We start from the raw sequence: 19,572 nt of genomic DNA, 5'->3' as shown, positions 1-19,572 counted from the left end.
TGTCGCGAGGCGAAGGGCATTCGGGTTTTGCCTATTACATGTGTATGTCCTTCAAGGGCATCTCGATGAGGACATGAGGGGCGACCCTCGTCTCTTGAGCCTGATTGAGCAAATGAAGCTGCGCAGGAGCCCAGCTTGTCTGTGCTTAGGAGAGATCCTATTGGGCTTGGATAACAGGAAAGCCAATCGAGACCTACCTTACTTGGGAAGTCCCATTATTTTGCAGGTAAAAGAAACTTTTTCTTTCTTCTTCTTTCTTTTTTTTTCGTTCTTTTTTTTTCTCGTTTTTTTTTTCCGTTACCTGATACCTGCTTTTGGTAGGTCTGGCTTATGGAGCGTCTTCGATTGATCGAGCCCCCAGTTTATGTTCCTGCTTATCATGCTCGCTCGATTGCAATGAGGACCAGGCTTTACATGATGGACTTCACTCGAGTGTGCAATTATTGGGAAAATAAATTGAAAAGTGAAGATGGCCCCTTAATTAGATGGATCATACCATGGTGGCACCTCAAATCTGTCACTGGAGTATCTTCCCTGGATCCTACCCGATCTGTTCGCATTCCCGGCTTAGAGTTTATGATATGCATTTTTCCGGAGAGGTTGATGAGGCAGGTTGGATTGAAGCAGATAATTCCGAAGCTTGACACTGTCCCGCAGACTGCCGTGGCGCTTACTACTGAGAGTCGAAGAGAATGGGCCATCAAATGGGCTCCGAGGAACATTTGGTTCTTGAATTCTTATGTCGGTGCTCTATGGGTGTCAGATTCCTATATGCGGTGGAGGAAAGCTACCACTCCGGAGGAGCGCGAGAGACTGAGGAAGCGTGAACCTGTTGACTAAAAGGTTTGCGAGGTGGAAAAGGAGAAGGAGAAGCATCTGACTGAGGGAGAGGAAGAAGCCGGGTTTCGAGTTGTTCATCCTTCGAAGAAACCGAAGACTTCTCCTGCCGTCGAGATGGTGGTTAACAAGAATGGCAAAGCAAGACCACGAAAGAGACCATTGGTGATTAGGTCGGAAGTGGCGCAAGAACGTCCGGCTCGAGGTCGTGACAAGAAGTATGATAAAAATGACAAAGGCAAAGGGAAAATGGAAGAGTAGCCTAAGTCTTTATTATTATTATTATTGTAATAAGAAGGTGGGATTTTCAGAATCCTAGCCTATTATTTTTAATATGATTTTATTATGTAACGTATTATTATTAGGAATGAAATAAAAAAGGTTAAATGGTTATGAAACCGTTGTGATTTTCTTTTCATTATTCTTGTCGAATTTCAAGTGCATTCGCAAATGTCCTTCTATTTACATTTAAAGTGATTAAGTGGGTTGTATCCCGTAAAGGATTGCCTACGTATTCATTTAAAAAAATGAAATCAAACCCTTGCGCGTAGTTCGAGTAAATGTAAAAGAATAATTGTTCTAAGCAAGAGCTTGTAATGAACTTTAGAAAATAAGCATGAGCTTTATTTACTCCTAAAATGCAATTTAGTTTATTTGATGATATGAGAATGACAAATTGTCAAAGTGCAAGAGCGAGATGACATTAGCTTGATTCAGCTTGGCCATGCGCAGTTTATTTCGTGCCACAAGAGCGACACGGGAGGTCACCCGAGGCGCGTTTTTGCTCCTATTCTAGGCGTAGTAACGTTTCAGTTGGTCAAGGTTTGTTGGGTTGGCAAATTCGTTCCCGTCTAGCTCTGTGATCCTAACCGAACCCCCTGGAAATATGGACTTGACTAGGAAAGGCCCGGCCCAATTGGGTTTGAATTTTCCTCGTGGGTCGACAGGTAAAAGAGCCCTAATGGATTTGAGGACCAAGTCTCCCTCCTTGATGTTCCTTGGCTTAATCCTTTTGTTGAAGGCTCGTTTGATACGCGCCTGGTATGTTTGCACATTATGTAATGCACGTAACCTTCGTTCATCCAGGAGAATGAGTTCCTCATATCTATCCCTTTTCCACTCGGCTTCTGGGATTTGACTTTCGAGTAAAGTATGCAAGGATGGTATTTCTAGCTCGACTGGTTGTACGGCTTCCATGCCGTAGGTAAAATAGAAAGGAGTAGCCCCAGTGGGTGTCCTAACGGATGTACGGTATCCCCATAAAGCAAAGGGTATCTTGCTTGGCCAATCTCTATAGTTGTCAATCATTTTCTTGAGAATTGTGACAACATTTTTGTTTGCCGCTTCTACCGCGCCATTTGTTTGTGGTCTATATGGCAATGAGTGGTGATGCTTAATTTTGTACTTGGCTAGCAATTGTTCAGTCTCAGCTTGGAAATGTGATCCATTGTCACTGATGATCTCGTATGGGCAACCATATCGACAGATGATATTGGTTTGTATGAACTTTGCCACGTTCTTGGCCGTAAGACTGGTGTAGGAAGCCGCTTCTACCCATTTGGTAAAATAATCGATTGCTACTAGGATGAAACAGTGACCTCCTATTCCGGCTAGAGTGATTTTACCAATTATGTCAATTCCCCAAGCAGAAAATGGCCAGGGAGATGTCATGGTGTAAAGCAATGAAGGAGGAACATGTTGCACGTTACCGAAGATTTGGCAATTATGGCAATGTCTCACATACTTGATGCAATCAGATTCCATCGTGGTCCAATAATATCCTAAACGTGTGATTTTCTTTGCCATCATGGGTCCACTGATATGAGGGCCACATTCTCCATCATGGACTTCTTCCATCACTTTCCGTGCCTGTGAATGATCAAGACAACGTAGGATTACACCAAGAGGTGTTCTTTTGTATAACTCTCCTTGCATGAGGACGTATTGGGAAGCTAGCAAGCGGATGGCGCGTTGTCCCCTTTTGTCCATTTCTGGTGGATAGGTGCCATGGAGTTTCAAGTTTAGGATTGCCTGGAACCAAGGCTCCTCTGTAATTTCCTCTTCATCGGTGATTTGGTGCACGTAAGCTGGCTCTGACCGTCGTTCGATGCATAAAGGCATTTCTACCATGCTATCCGGCATATTAATTAAAGATGCGAGTTTTGCAAGAGCATCCGCAAATTGATTTTCTTCTCGAGGTAGATGTAAGTAGGTTACTTGATTGAAGAATTGGGCGACTTGGTCTATTCTGGCTCGATAAGGTGACAAGCTTTCGCTTAGGATTTTCCAGGATCCCGTAATTTGATTGATGATCAAAGATGAATCCCCATGTACTCGAAGATTCTTGATGCCTAAACATACTGCCGCTTCCAATCCAATGAGACAGGCTTCGTATTCTGCAGCGTTATTTGTCACCTCGAAGTCGAGTTTGACAGAGATTGGTGTATGCTCGCCTTCAGGAGAAATAAGCAACACTCATATTCCAAATCCTCTTAAGTTCGATGCTCCATCAAAATAGAGCTCCCAGGAGTCTACATCCGTTTGGAGTATATCCTCATCCGAAAATGACCAGGTGTCTATCGTTTGTGTATCGTTGATGGGATTTTCTGCGAAGAATTCGGCAACGGCGCGCCCCTTTATGAATTTCAAAGGTACATACTTGAGATTGAACTCTGAGAGCATCAAGGTCCATCTCGCTAGACGTCCATTGAGAACAGGTTTCTCGAAGAGGTATTTGACAGGATCCATTTTGGAGAATATTTTGACGGAGTAGCTAAGCATGTAATGGCGTAACTTCTTCGTTGCCCATACAAGAGCGAGTCATGTCTTCTCGAGTGGTGTGTATTTGTACTCGTACTCCAAGAACTTCTTACTAAGGTAGTAGATGGCTCATTCTTCTTTCCCTACGGTTTGAGCTAGCATGGCGCCCATGGCCGTTTCAGTTACCGTGAGATATAAACCAAGAGGTTGATCTCGTTGGGGTGGCATGAGCACTGGTGGTTTGGCTAGTATTTCCTTGATTCGGTCGAAGGCCTTCTGACAGTCATCATCCCACATGGTGTGATCTGTTTTCTTTAACTTCTTGAATATGGGTTCGCAGATCATGGTGAGTTTCGATATGAATCGACTTATGTATTGTACCTTTCCTAGGAATCCCCTAACTTCTTTCTCTGTTTGAGGTTGCGGTATTTCGATTAAAGCTTTGATCTTTGAAGGGTCTATTTCTATACCTCGTTGGCTAACGACGTATCCCAGGAGTTTGCCAGATGTTACTCCGAATGCGCATTTCTGAGGATTGAGCTTCATGTTGTACTTCCGTAGCCTTGAGAAGAATTTGCGAAGGTTCGCAATATGTCCCTCTCTTTCCTTGGACTTGACAATCATGTCGTCTACATATACCTCAACTTCTTTATGCATCATGTCATGTAAGAGCGTAGTTGCGGTGCGTTGGTATCTAGCTCCGGCGTTGATTAACCCAAACGGCATGACCGTGTAGCAATAGTTTCCCCATTGAGTGACAAAGGTGGTCTTATGCATGTCTTCTAAGGCCATCTTGATCTGGTTATATCCCGCGTATCCGTCTTTGAAGGATAGCAACGCGTGGTCTGCCATATTATCTACTAATATGTCGATATGTGGTATAGAAAAGTCATCTTTAGGACTTGCTTTGTTTCTCTAAAATCAACACAAACACGGATTCTCCCATCCTTTTTTGGTATGGGTACTATGTTAGCTACCCAGTCTGAGTACTCGAAAACTTTCATGAACCCGGCTTTGAATTGTTTATCGACCTCTTCTTTGATCTTGAGAGCCCATTCTGTCCTCATTTGTCGAAGCTTCTATTTCACGGGTTTGAAACCTGGTTTGATTGGGATTCTATGCTCTGCAATTTCCCTGTGGATCCCTGGCAGATCTTTGTAGGACCAAGCAAAAACGTCCTTGAACTCGTGGAGGAGGTCTATGAAACTGGCCCTTTCGATGGGGTTCAGGGTTGTCCCTATCCTAAGTTCTTGGGGTTCTAGTTCAGTTCCTACGTTGATGGGTTCAGTATTCGCTATCACTGGTCCCCCTTTCCCCTCTTGTAGTTTTTCTTTGGCTATGTAGGGAGGTATTTCGATTGAGTCAGGGTCTGGGTCATTCCCATTATCATCGTAAAGAGAATTGCATTCAAGATAACACGAAGAGTAAGCAGAACCTGATTTATTCATATTAAGATTTGAGAAAAGTTGAAACAAAGAAGCCATCTGATCTGTGGTTAGTGGCGGTAAAGGGACAGTGGTTGGGACATTTCCCGAACTACTGTTGCTATTAGACACTAGGCTAGGAGAAACGAGGGGAGTGGGAATGACGACAGGAGGAGACTCTCTAGGAACTTCTCTAGACTCCGACTCTGACTCCGACTCTGACTCTGACTCGAATTCGTCGTCTTCTGGTTCTCCTTTGAACATCTCTCCTTCTCCAGTAGTGAGCTTGAAGAGTCTTCCTTGATTGTTTGTCCATTTGATCGATTTTCTTCATCCTTTCTGATGATTGGTGTTGGTTTCTATGTTTAGTGTGGCAATGATCTCATCTATGATGCTTTCGGCGCTCTTGATTAAGGGAAGATCCTGGAGGTAGACATCCTCCTCGTTATCCGTCCATATCCCATTGATCACCTCTTCTTTTGGGGAGATAATATGTGAGCAATCTAAGATAGATTCGTCACTTGTGATCATCAGAACTCCAAGAGGATTCTGAGTGTTGTTAGGCTTACCTCCAGGTGGTATTGGTAGGCGACTGTCTTAAATCATATCTTGAAGTACATTTTTCAATTTGTAGCATTTCTCTGTATCATGTCCCTTACCTCTATGGTATTCGCAGTACGAATTCTCATCCCAGAACTTGGATTTCTTTTCTGGTTCGGGTGTAGGGCCTATGGGTTGAAGTTTGCCAAGTTTCATCAATCTTTTCAGAGCGTTGGAATACGTGTCCCCTAGATTTGTGAATTTCCTTGGAGGGGTACTCTTCTTAGATGGCTCAAGGAGGTTAACTTCATCAGTCTTGCTAGTAGAGCCGTAAGAACGACTTGTTGAGCCTTGATATCCACGACCTATCGTTTTGGACAAAAGCCCTTTACGAATGTCATCTTCGATCCTTGTCCCTAGTACGGTCAAGTTTTTAAAAGTTTTGATGTTTTGATACCTCAAATGATTTGCATAGATGGGCTTTAGGTTGTCCACGAATTTCTCCACGAGGGTGGCTTCATCCGGGCGTTCAACAAGTTGAGTACTAGTCTTCCTCCACCGACTTAGGAAGTCGGTGAAACCTTCTTTGTCATTTTGGGTAAGAACTTCTAAATTGCGCATGTTGACTTAGATTTCAGCATTATCCGCATATTGTTTAGCAAACTCGATTGCGGCATCGTCCCAAGTAGCGATTTTCATATGTTCTAGCGAATAGAACCATTGTTTTGGGATGGTGTCAAGAGATGAAGGAAATATCCTTAAGAACATCTCGGGTTTAATGCCTTTGATAGACATGTAATCCTTAAAGGCACGGATATGGTTCAAAGGGTTTTCATACCCCTTGAATTTCGGGATATCCGTCATGTTGAAGTTGGTTGGCAGTTTGGAACTCACAGCCTCATACTTGCGATTGTTCTCCCTATAAATGTCATCCCCTTTGAGATACATCAATTGTTCCTCCAAGTATTGAAGTCGTTTCTCAGCTGCAGTCATACCCATGGGAGGGTTTTCGTCACTGAAGTTGTTCACGAAGTCATCGGCGATCTCACTTTCTCGAGGAGGCATCCTCGTTATATTCGGCCCTCAATGGTGTCAAGGTGATCATGCACTTGGTCTTGAGTAACTTGGATACGAGCTAGCGCGGCTAGTATTTGATCATTACCATTCTGGAGTTGGTTGAAGTTCGCGTCGCTTGTTTCAGGCATCTTGGAAACTGAATAAGAGATCGACGACGAATCAAAACACGATTGACCACTTTAGCACACTTACTTGAAAAGAAATGTTTTGACTTGTGAAGTGGGAGTGTGCCACTTGTGTCAGTGAGTTTTGAGAAAATGACAAAGTTTGAAAAATTTTGGTCCTAGTCAACTTTAGTGTAGTTGTAGGAGTGGACTCGAAGTGAGGTTTTGAAATGGGTTTTGAGGCCCGAATTTTGACTCGACAATTGGACAGAGTTTCGACTTGTTTTGCGCTAATATTAGGCCCAAGTTTTCGAAATTTTACATTTTAAAGAAGGATTTTGAATTTACAAAAATCGTCATGGTTTTGTTTAGAAAAGGGTGATCACGTATGGTAAAAACAATATACAAGCATTATAACGGGATGCTGAGTGCATTTAAATGGGTTTTGGTTTAAAGGGTGGGTTGCCATACCGAACAATCAAACCCGAAGTCTGTGGACAGGCTCGTACCAAACAAGAGTAAGGCCGATTCCTAGTCCACTTCCTCAAGTAGTGAAAGTCCTTGATACAAACAAGAGTAAGTACCACGGTATGGATGACGTCAATCGCTATCCATCCATAGGCCCAAATAAGAATTAGGAACGTTTAGACGGGACAATTGGTCGAATGGGTTGGGTTGGGCCTAGGAAGGCCGATTAAAACGATCTAGGAAGACCGAGTTATGAAAACCGACAATTGTCTTGTACAAACTATTCCCTAACCTTGTTCAAGTTTCACCCTTTTGGCTACACGTAAGTGTATTATTCCCCAGCGGAGTCGCCAAACTGTGGACAATGGGCCCACGGGGGCGCTTGGGGGGAGAACAAGCGTTTGCATTTGTGGAGTCGCCACCAATTTATTGTGGAAAATTGGAAGCCGTTCGAATACCTCGTGCCATGTCAAGACACAAAGTAGTGACATAAACACCAAGAACTCGTTACCCTTAGCATTTTATGTCTAGAATGACTCTCGTGGATGCCAATGAACACGGATGTTCACAGAGATCTAGAGTAAGGGGTGAGGGTACGTATTAGGAAGCTCTTTTGATCGAACACCTAATCCCGCCCGCCTCGATAGCGGCCTCTACTAATGATTAGGGAAGTTATCTATACTCGATATATTGTCGATTATATGCATGCAATGCAACATCCAACGTTTTAATCCTAACATGTGAAGAATTAGACTAAGTCGGTGAACACGTAATTTATCATACATTTGGGTCGAAGTTGAGATTTAAATTGATTACATGTGAAGGCATACAAGTGATACAATAAAGAAAATTACAATAATAATACAATAATGAAAATTACAATAATTACAACGGGTTTAATGATTTATGTCGAAAATACAACTAAAACGGATAATTTGAAAAAGAAATAAATAAACAAATTAACGAACAGAAATTAAGGGTGATAACACGATTAATAATAGATTAATATGTAATTAAATAAACTAAGTCAAGGCAAAACGGGAGTTCAGAGACAGAAATCAACCAAGAACAGGCGCAGCAGAGCTGCGCCCTCTGGAAGAGGCGCAGCAGTTGCTGCGTCTGTTCCTTGGCTCAGTTCTGGTTGTGAAGCCGGAATTGCAAATCGTTAATGTTAATTGGTGATTTTAAGGCTTGATTATACTATTTCACTCGGGTGAAAGTGATTAGCAGATTATTTACATGCGATTAAAGGTCATGAAAGCGATAAACATGGATAAAACCGATGAATATAAATTAATTACATGACTAAAAAGGGTTAATTAACGAATTAATGAACTAAACGAATTAATTAGGTTCAATATGACGAATTAATGATGAACTAATGATAAATAAACAGGTGAGAAATATATCAAAGGTCGAATTCCAGAAACTCAATATGAATGAATCGAATTTCTACAACCCGGTTTGACTTTAATGACGAAAACCCGCAAATATTGGTTATAAGGGATTTAAGTCGGGAATTTAATGACGAATTATATGTTAACGATGATGAACAATATGTTAAATTATCATGTGAATGAAATAAGAACAAACAAAGACGAAAGAAAACAAAAGGACGAAACAACAGAGGACGAAGGAAGAAGAAGTGAACCAAGAACGATGGCAACCTCAGGAAGAGGCGCAGCAAGTGCTGCGTCTTTTCCAAGAGGCGTAGCAGTTGCTGTGTCCCTTCTCGACGTCTGTCTCCTGTTAATCCGTGAAAAAGGATTTAAACAAAGGGTTTTAGAAATCGGTTTTAACTGTATTCTCGACATAAATCTTACAATATAATTACAACAATAAAGAACAATAAATAAAAGAGAGATTTACACCCTCAGACTTACATGTTTGACGAAACGAGATGAACTAAGTTTACGATTAGTGATGCTCGACTCGAATGTAGACGAAAGTGCCCTCGTAAGAGGAAATTAAACAGATTGATTAAGTTGATTATTGTGGAGTTGGTCAAATTGGTCGGTCATGCAAAATGAGGCTGGTACTCAGAAAGATCCGAGCTTACGTGGTCGAAAGTTCAAGCACGTAGACGCCAAAAAGTAAGAATGTGGTCTAGAATGCAAAGGGAGAAGAGAAGGGCGGACACTCGCGTGATAAATATGTGAGACCAAAGGTCTCTATTTATACTAATCACGTGGAGGAAGTAGGGTTTTTCGGAGAAACTTTGGAAGTAAATCTCTAAAAGATATGAAAAGATACGAAAAATACGCAGAAAAGGACTTGGGAAGAGGCGCAGCAGGCACTGCGTCTCTTGGATGAGGCACAGCACTTGCTGCGTCCTTTCCCAAGTGGTTTCCTCCTGCGGAAGAAAGATTTCCGTGTTTAGTTTATGGAATTAGGAATAATTTGGTTTTCCTTAATATTTTGTGTGAATATTACGGGAAATTGTTTGCCAAAGATTAAAAGATTTATAAAATATGGAATAGAAATATCCGGAACATTCCAGAACATTCTGACTCGGCATTTTAACGGTTATCAGAAAATGAAGACGGTTTTACGCCCGGACTCCAAATGTACTCTAATTACTGCCAAAACGACCGTATCGGCACGTAGATGACAATTAAGAGGTAGACATAAATGTTTGAGCGATCACTCGACGATAAACTTACGAACTGTCACAAATCGTTCCGCGTACCAAACATGCGGCCCAATCATCACCGGGTGGTTTGCGGGAGGTGCAGAAATGAGGTATCTACAGTTTGTTAATCCAAATATCAAGTATAAGATGTCAAGTTGGATTTAAATTTATTTGCATGAGAAAACGGAAATTAAACATCCATTTATCAAATTCGGGTTATAGTGCTTAACACGATCCATTTATTGAAAAAGGGTGTCAAATGACAAAGTGTAAAAAAAAACGTAAACTTGTCAATCTGATCCGTCACGTATTCGGATAAATCGTAATCGGGATCATCCTAGACAAGTACCAAAAATGAGGCAGAACAGTGCCAGGCAGCCCTGTTAAGGCGCAAGCCTATTGGCGAGATAAAGAGCTCTGCCCAGGTTTTAAAACATGGAAACAGACGGCCGCTTGGGGCGCGAGCCATGAGCCGACCTACGTGGGCGTCTCCTGGTTCTTGAAAAGCTCATTTAAAACCGTATTTATGATGAAAGATTTCCAAATGTTGTTTGCATGACTCGGAATAATTACTATTGTGTTAGTAACATTCGTTGTCGGATTTTCATGTTTGAAAAGTATAGTTTACAAACAAAAATGTAAAATATTTGATTTGAACTAATCATGTTAAGTTCATTTCTTTGTAATTAGTCAAGTTTGTCATCGTACTCGGATTAAACCGACATGGTATAAAGAACCAAGGATGATTATGAATTATGACTAATATATTTACAAGTGTAAATAAATGAGAAAAATGGTAAATACAGAAAAGGGGGTTAAAATACCCATTAAAATGTAATTAACCAATAATATCATCGAGTCACGGAATAAACCGTCATGGTATAAGGAACCAAAGATGGTTTTTGTAATGGTCAAAATATGTTTATCATAAAAATGAATTAAAACAATTGAAATGGTAAAAACCGTAAAAGAAATGAAGTAAAAATAAAAGAAAGTGTTGAAGGAAAGACGAGAACAAGCACGGATGAGTCTGACCTGGATACCCACAAGAGGCGCGAGCTTCCTTGCATAGCAAGGTGTTAGGATTCATTAATCTCATAAGTTTACATATTCATATATGAATTAATTTATTTAGTTATAAACTAAATGCAAGATCTTATGCATGCAAACTAAAATAAGATAAGAGAAGAAATCATCAATCTTACTATGGGATTTCGGATATTAGGGCACCAACAAATTCACCTATTTGTTAGTTCTTGAGTTTCCTTATAATGGATGAACAAAGGTCCAAATTAGAACCTCTCCCAAAAGTATATACCCAAGGAAATCCCTTAATAACTTATATAATTATGAACTAGTAATAATATAAGTCTTACTTAAAATTTGACACAAAAACAATTTGTACTTTCTCTTGAATATTTCGGTCAAGAGAGGAGCTTTAATGAGGTTTTTATTTCTCTAAAAATGTTTCATAAGATGTAGAGAGAGTGATAATTTCTTACACTAGAAATTATATTTGAAGTTGTGAATGAAATGATGGAGGAAAAACTCTTGTTATTTCCTCTTGGAAAACCGGTGGTGAGGGAGAGGGTGCCCAATGCATGAGCTAGTTTTTCTACCCAAGAAATCATAGGTATGAAAGGCTAAGACTATGGGTAATCATTGTGTTTCCACTTAAAAATAATTAACACAATTTTAACCATAATCCCCTCCAATTTTCGGCACACATATGACATAAAATGGAAGGTCCATTTTATTTTGTCATTTGTCAATTGTAACATATGTGACATGTCACTTGACTTATGAAATTGTAATATATTTTTAACATATTAAAAATCAACATACTCATAAAATATGTCATATACAAAATCGACTAGTAATTCGTAATTACTTGTACCAAAACGGTTTATCAAATTATAAATTACAACGTCTTGTATTTATAATAAATTATTCATTCAATTCAATTTCAATTTCAATTGTTTCGTAAACAATAATTTTACCTAAGTAATAAAACAATTTGATTACTTAGATCGTATCTAATTTAATCGAATTATAATAAGACACGTTAATCTTACTCACAAATCATCCGTCAATTTTAAGCAATTTAATTAATTCGTATCGGCATACGATTAATTAAATAATCAATTAAGAGTATTTCCCTATAGGTATGACCTAAGGGGATCAACTGATCACCACCGTCGCACGACAGTAATGTCAAACTCTAGTCAGCCAATCATTACCGATATGTGTGGACCAGTTGACTGTAAAATATTACACCCCACATGTATTCTTAAAATGAGATTTAAACATGTGATCATCATGATCAACAGTTGTGATCGCATTATTGTCGGAGGACACATATTCCAACAATCTCTCACTTGTCCTCGACAAGTGTGCGTCACCAATTCTCTTGTCCTATTACGATCTCCCACTCAATGCAAGGTGTCTTTCAGGTCGTACTTGCAAGTGATCATATCGAGAGTGGTTTCCTCGATCTGGAGAATAAATGATTGACCAGAATTATCTACCATAGATACCTTCCGAGCGTGGCCACGCATTTCCAGTTCATTACTCCTCGAGTGGCCCTGAGATATTGTTATAACCCTGACAAGGGGTGGACAATTCCTATCGCACTTATTCCCTTCGACTAGCCACAGCCATCATAACCCAAAATATGCCCATTTTACCCCAATTACGAAGGTCGTGGTAACATAAATCAAAGTTAATATGAAACTGTGCCACCTTAGGCGAACAGTCTTTAGTCAAAAGAATCGACTCATTAGAATACTATAGTAGCTCTCGCCACGACCAGGCTATATAAATTTACCAGAACTCTATAAGCGGTCAATAGCCTGATAAAGTGTTCCTAACAGTCTGCCTATGTGATCGACTAGTCATCTCACATGACCTCATGGCACTTGAACTTGCCATCAATCGCATCACACTCTAGTCACTTCGAGACGTCACCTCATGTAAGTGACTATGGGCGAATACAATGCTAATCCATGTTCCCTTTAACGGGGTTCAATTATCTCTACAACCCGTTTGGATGTAACAAAGTACAAGGTGAGTTAATAATAACTCAAACGACAAATGTCGATATCACATTCGGGTAGTTAATACCATATTATAACCTTGTGATGTATATTGTAAGTGTGTAAACACTAGTTACTCGCAACATGTGTTTAACACACCATTTGTCCATGTGTTCAAACTCTTGAATTGCATTTTCCTTTATTTTCATGTTTGTCTCACATAGCATGAATCTCACCAAGTACATATCTAGTTTCCCAAACAAGGTTTAGGTTCTTTACTTTGAGAGAACTTTCTTGTTGTTTATCACATAACAAACGAATTATGGTGGACGACATAACTCACACTAGTCAAGTGTTCTTCCAACTCATAATGTACCAAGTATGTGTTTTGTAGGATCTTGCAACAATTGTCAAGATGATTAGCCTAGCACTTCTCATAAGTCCTAGCAAATTTGAAAATACTAGTTTTGAGTAACTTCATACTATAATCAAGTATCTTCTCAAACTTCTTATTTCTCATTTTAGCTTAAATAGCTTAGGATTTTCATAAATCCTTACGCGTTTTCGAACTTCAATATATGCAACTTCTTGTCACATAACAGAGTATTCTGTCAAACACTAGAATAGCTCATTAGTTCTTCTCGAGAATTCAGGACGATTCTTCTATGGCTTACCAATGACTCATCATGCTCTTAATCATATAATTCATTATAGGACATGTACATGATTATTCTAATGGCGGAAACATTAGTAATCTGTAATCACGTGATCAATCATTCTTAGGTTCAATGAATGACCATGACTGCTTATGGTAATTCCATTTTCATCGATATGAATAACCTACGTTTCTCGTTGATTTGATGTCTATATCTCAATACCTATCCAACATCCCATGATGTGATTGGATTCATCATAGTCCATTTTCATCCAGAATTGAAAACTCAAATACTTCTTTGTGAAAGATAGTACTAGCTCGTCATTCTCAATGAGTAATGAGTTATAAATTTTACAAGATGATTGCTCCCACTAAATTTCATGTCTTCACATGATAATTTCAAACTCTCACTCAATTCCACATGTTTCGTATTTGACTACTCAATCGAAACATTTTAAGAATTGAAATACATTTTGCTTTGCCAAGTTATTAAGATAAAACCATATATGTTCCCAACATATCTTTTCAAAATACCTATTTTGAAAAGGTTTCAATCTTAAACGTATGGAAAGAGATTTTAATCTCTAACTCATTCATTTTTATAATGATGCGTAGCAATGTCATTATTTAAAAGGGAAATCCCATTTAATACACGTCCTTCTCAAAATACCCTTTTCGGAAGGCGGTTCAACCATTTCATTTTCATAATAAGGTTAAGTAATGACACTAGCGTGGTTAACAATTAACTTAGCTCTTGTAGACATCGGCATATCTTTCTTTGCAACTTTTAGTCATAAATCTCATTTATATTCAAGGATGCAACTTTGTTTCATTTAGGCTCTTAAGTAAATATCAATATTGAAACTCTTATTATATCTAGGTCATAAACTAGCAAAATCTCTTGTTGTGACTTTTCTTTAGTCATTTTCTTTCAAAAACTTTCTTTTGGTCTCCTCGTGTAGTTATCTTAAGAACATATTCTTTTGATTACTTCACTTGGTCTCTTTTGTCATGTAGATCTCATCTATTCGAGACCATAGATCTCATCTATTCATGTATACTATCTATTTAGGTATACAAATCATTATTTCTTTCATAGATCTCACTTACTCAAGCATACAAATTATTCTTTGTATTCTTTGTGTCTTCATTTTTCTCCCACTCTATCTTTAGAATAAATACACTAGATATTCAAAGATAGCTTATGGGACACAAATAATTATTTTGAAGTAGAAGGAAGATTCTCATAGATTGACTAATAGATTTTAGATTTGATGAGTGTACTCGGTAATCGACATTCCTTTAGGAGAGTTCATCAACTCAACATCACTTTATAATTGATCATACACAAGCCTCAAGCTTGTGGACATATAATGAATCCCATCATTATAATTGTCTATTGGATCACTTTAAGTAGATGATCATATGTTTCTATGTGCAAGCATGTAAAGACGAATTTTTAGAACAAACGAATACGATAAAAGGGGTGACTTGGGTTGCAAGCCAAGCCACCATAATCCAAAATACAACCATTGTTTAGAAAGGATCAACCATTTACATGTCAAACACGGAAATCAAAATAGTTCTAAAATTCATAACATTAAAATAAAGACAATAATAAAAGCCAAGCTTCATTGGTAGCTACTCCTAGCTCCTTCATGATTTCTCAAGCTTGCTTCTCTTTTCCCTTGTCTTTGCTTGAAGGAGGCCCTATTTATAATAAAAAAGGGGATACATTATCACAACTTTGTATCAAAATACCATAGTTGAATTAGAAACATAAAAGAAAGGATAGTCATTTACCTACTGGAGTGATCTTTCCAGCTTTGATGTCACAAAGATACTTGGAACAATTCCTCTTCCAATGTCCAACACCATTACAATAATGGAATTTATCAAGAGGACCCTTCTTGGTTTGGGAAGTGCTAGCTTCAAAAGTCTTAGCCTTGGTGGACATGGGAGCTTGCCTCTTACCCTTTTTCCCATTCTTCTTGAACTTCCCCTTGCTCTTAGTGCTTATATTAAGCACATCCTTAGGTGGGTTAACATTTAGCCCCATGTCTCTTTCGGCTTGCACAAGTAACTTGTGCAACTCTTCAAGAGACACGTCCTTGTCTTGCATATTGAAATTCACCCGGAATTGTACATATGCTTTGACTTTGGATAAGGAGTGAAGAATCCTATCAACAATGAGCTCCTTGGGGATTTCAACCTTTTGAATTTTCAATGTCTCGACTAGCTCCAACAATTTGAGCATGTGAGGGCTAACTTTTTGTCCCTCCTTGAAATCGAGATCAAAGAATGTCGAGGCCGCCTCATATTGGACGATCCTCGGTGTTTGCGAGAACATTGTCACAAGTTTGGAATAGATTTCATAAGCGGTGCTCTTTTAAAGGCTCTCCTTTGGAGATCCGCCTCCATAGCAAATATTAACACATTTTTCATAGCGGCGGACTCTTTGTGATAAGCCTCATATGCTTCCCTAGTGGCGGCACTCGACCTAGCATTAGGTTCGGGTGGAGAGGCCTCAATGAGCTAACGAAGCTTGTCGTCACCTTGAGCGGCTAATTTGAGTTGGGCATCCCAATCGGAGAAATTTGACCCATTCTTTTCAAGTTTACAACGATCCATGAAGGATCGGAGCCATGAAACATTAGTGAGAGTGGTGGCGTTGGTGTTTGGTGCGGCCATTTGTTATGAGAAATAAAAGTAGTCTACAAAACCAAATAGAAGGAATAAAACACTTGTCGTTTTTCAAAATAATAATAATATTCGTAAAATTTATTTTTTTTGGTGGAAATGTAAGTAATATTAAAGCACAGCCCAAAATAGGCTACCATTCACCAGTACAACCATTTCAAAGTTCCATATTCTAATGCAACACTAAGCAGCTACACTAGAAATTAATTTACATTAGATCTCTCTGAGTACACCATTCAACCTCCACTTGTTTCAATTTACCAACAGGAATAGACAGAAGCCGCATCCTACAATCAGCCTTTATACGATTAATGATCATAACAGGGTGAGGCACATAACCCTCAATTCTGCAAACATTCCTACACATCCAGACCTGGTATTGTACTGCTGCAACCTAGGAGCTCAGAAGGAGTCGAATTAAACCAGTATACTTCCTCATTTGTAGCATTCTGGTAGCAGTGAGCTGACCAGAAATTTTCACTTGCAACCAATCAAGCAGTAGGGTATAGCACCTGTTAACAAACGTGCAGTCCTGAAATAGATGTGTATGAGTCTCAGCATGAAGTCCACAGATAAAACAGTTGGTTTGATGGGTAATACCCATCTTCACAAGCCTATCCAAAGTTAGAAGCCTTTCCTGATTAAGTAGCCACAAAATGAAAGAATGCTTAGGAATAATGAACTTGTTCCAAACACTTTTAAACCAGGTCACTTTGTCCAGACTATGTTAAGTCAGCCAATTATAACCTGCAGTAATACTATAATCCTCATCAGCCTCAGTCCACTTACCCTGATCATAAGCACCTCTAAAAATCTCCTTGACTTCACATACTTTCCTCCAAGCCCAAGAGCTAGCACAGGGAGGCTTGTAGTCCATCCAATTTGTTTGCTTTATATAAATTTTGTCCACCCATTTGATCCACATGTGATCTTTCTTTCTTGTAATCCACCATACCAATTTGCCAATGGCAGCAATGTTCCACTGCTTTGTATCAATTAAACCAAGACCACCAAATTCTTTCCCTTTACAAAGGGTGTTCCAAGCAACCAAAGGAGCTTTGGAATAGGATTCAGCACCCTCCCAAAGGAAATTTCTGCACAAAGCTTTAATTCTATCAACTACTCCCATGGGAAGAATAAAAATCTGAGACCAATAATTATGAATAGTAGCTAACACAGATTTCACCAAAACCAATCTGCCAGAGTAAGAAATTTTCCTCTTGTTCAACCCTCTTATCCTAGCCACCATTTTATCCACAAGAATATTACAATCTAACTTTGTTAAACGTTTATGGGAAACCTGGACACCCAAATATTTGAAAGGAAGCTTCCCTTCTTAAAACCAAGATGAGTAAGAATTTCCTTTTCACAATCAGGTTTTATGCCATTAAGAATGATATCTGATTTCTCACTACTGATTGATAAGCCAGAAGCTCCAGAAAAACAATGGAAGACAGCCATAAAAGTAGCAACTGACCTGATGTCCCCTCGACAGAAAAATAATAAATCATCAGCAAACATCAAATGGCTCAGTTTAAGACTCCTACACAAAGGATGATACTTGAATCCAGGAAACTCACAAGCCTCAGTAAGCAACCTACTTAGGTATTCCATGCAAATAGTGAACAACAAAGGAGACATTGGGTCCCCTTGTCTGAGCCCACGTTTCCCAGGGAAGAAACCATGAGATTGACCATTAATAACAATAGCGAAGGAAGTAGTTGTTACACACTGCATAACCCAATCAACAAATCTTGGAGGAAAATTAAGCACAGTCAACATTTGGTGCACAAATCTCCATTCAATAGAATCATAGGCTTTCCTAAGATCTATTTTCATCATACATCTAGGAGAGACAGTTTTCCTAGTATAAAGCCTTACTAGATCCTGACTTATCAAAATATTACCCATGATGCTCCTACCTTGAATAAAGGCAGACTGAGTGTGATTTATAATATGTGGAAGGATACTGGCCATTTTGTTGCACAGAAGCTTAGAGATAACCTTATAAAAGGTGTTACAACAGGCTATGGGTCGAAATTCCTTAACAGAGGCAGGATTATCTTTCTTTGGAATCAAGACCAAATTAGTGCAGTTGATTTGTTTCAGCATTTTACCTGAAAGGAAGAAGTCTTTTATGGCTGTACAAAAATCCTCACTGATAATATTCCAACTGGCTTTGAAAAAACAGCTTGTAAAACCATCAGGGCCAGGGCTTTAATCATCAGGAATAGAGAAAACCACCTGTTTAATTTCATCATTAGATGGAATCTGGCAAAGATTCTCCCAGTCATTAATGCTCACCTTCTCTCCTTTAGTAACAATATGAGGATAGAAACCAGTGGTACTAGTACTTGAGCCCAAAAGATGTTCATAATACTGCACAAAAGCATTCAAAATATCATCAGGTTTCGTGCAAATCCTACCCAAATCATCCTCAATCCTCAGAACCTTATTCTGAATCTGCCTATGTTTGATGATTTTGTGAAACATAGCAGAGTTAGTATCTCCCTCCTTGGCCCAATTGCATTTAGCTTTTTGTCTCAGGTAAGCATCCCGTGCCTTAGCAAGCATCAGGTAACTCTCCCTTGACTGATATTCAATGTCCATAAGAACAGTATTCCTAGGATCAGCTTGTAAATTCTTTTGACAATCCAGGAGAGCTGCATAAGAGATATCAGCATTCCTCTCAACATCAGCAAACAAATTCCTATTAAGCTTCTTTAAATCAGGCTTGAGTAATTTCAGCTTCTGCACTATTCTGTACATAGGAGAACCATGGATGTATGTACTCCAACCTTTCTGAACAATGTCCTGAAAATCTGGCACCTTACTCCACATGTTGAAGAATTTAAAAGGCTTCCTTCTTGTCGAAACCACATCCCCGAGGTAGGTAATAACACAAGGGCAGTGATCAAATTCTCCTTCAGGGGCAAAGTGAGCATAATAGTCAGGCCAAACATTAAGCCACTCAGTATTAATTAACACTCTGTCAATTCTACTAAACACCACACTATCACTAGGCTGCTTATTTGTACATGTAAAAAAAGCACCACTAGTCTTCATATCATAAAGTTCACACTCAGCAACAGTGTTTTGGAAAGGAATCATTTCAGCATCCTTGACAATATTACCTATTCTTTCATTTGAGTATAGAACATTATTGAAGTCCCCAAGGACCACCCAAGGGTCGATGATATGCCAACTTTGTAGAAAGCGACCACAATGGAGTTCTCTCCTCAACTCTATTAAAACCATACACAAAAGTTGCATAAAAGATACAATCATCAATAGTATCCTTTATTTTTAAATGAATATATTGCGCAGCCACCTCAATACT

At 39.1% G+C, this 19,572-nt stretch overlaps 1 protein-coding gene across 1 annotated transcript; it reads right to left on the bottom strand.

Annotated features, from left to right (window-relative positions):
• Positions 1-18,449: 18,449 nt before the first annotated feature.
• On the bottom strand, positions 18,450-19,343 carry LOC141619980 (uncharacterized). The gene has a single exon (XM_074436973.1). The coding sequence runs from the start codon at positions 19,341-19,343 to the stop codon at positions 18,450-18,452; it is 894 nt and encodes a 297-aa protein (XP_074293074.1).
• Positions 19,344-19,572: the final 229 nt, after the last annotated feature.

The sequence above is a fragment of the Silene latifolia genome, chromosome X (assembly GCF_048544455.1).
Source record: "Silene latifolia isolate original U9 population chromosome X, ASM4854445v1, whole genome shotgun sequence".
Lineage (NCBI taxonomy): Eukaryota > Viridiplantae > Streptophyta > Magnoliopsida > Caryophyllales > Caryophyllaceae > Silene > Silene latifolia.
The sequence above is the reverse complement of the archived record's forward strand: the minus strand, read 5'-3'. Positions and strand labels throughout refer to the sequence as shown.

Coding starts and splice junctions, on each gene's coding strand:
- LOC141619980 (XM_074436973.1), bottom strand. CDS start 19,343: ATGATTCCTTTCCAAAACACTGTTGCTGAGTGTGAACTTTATGATATG.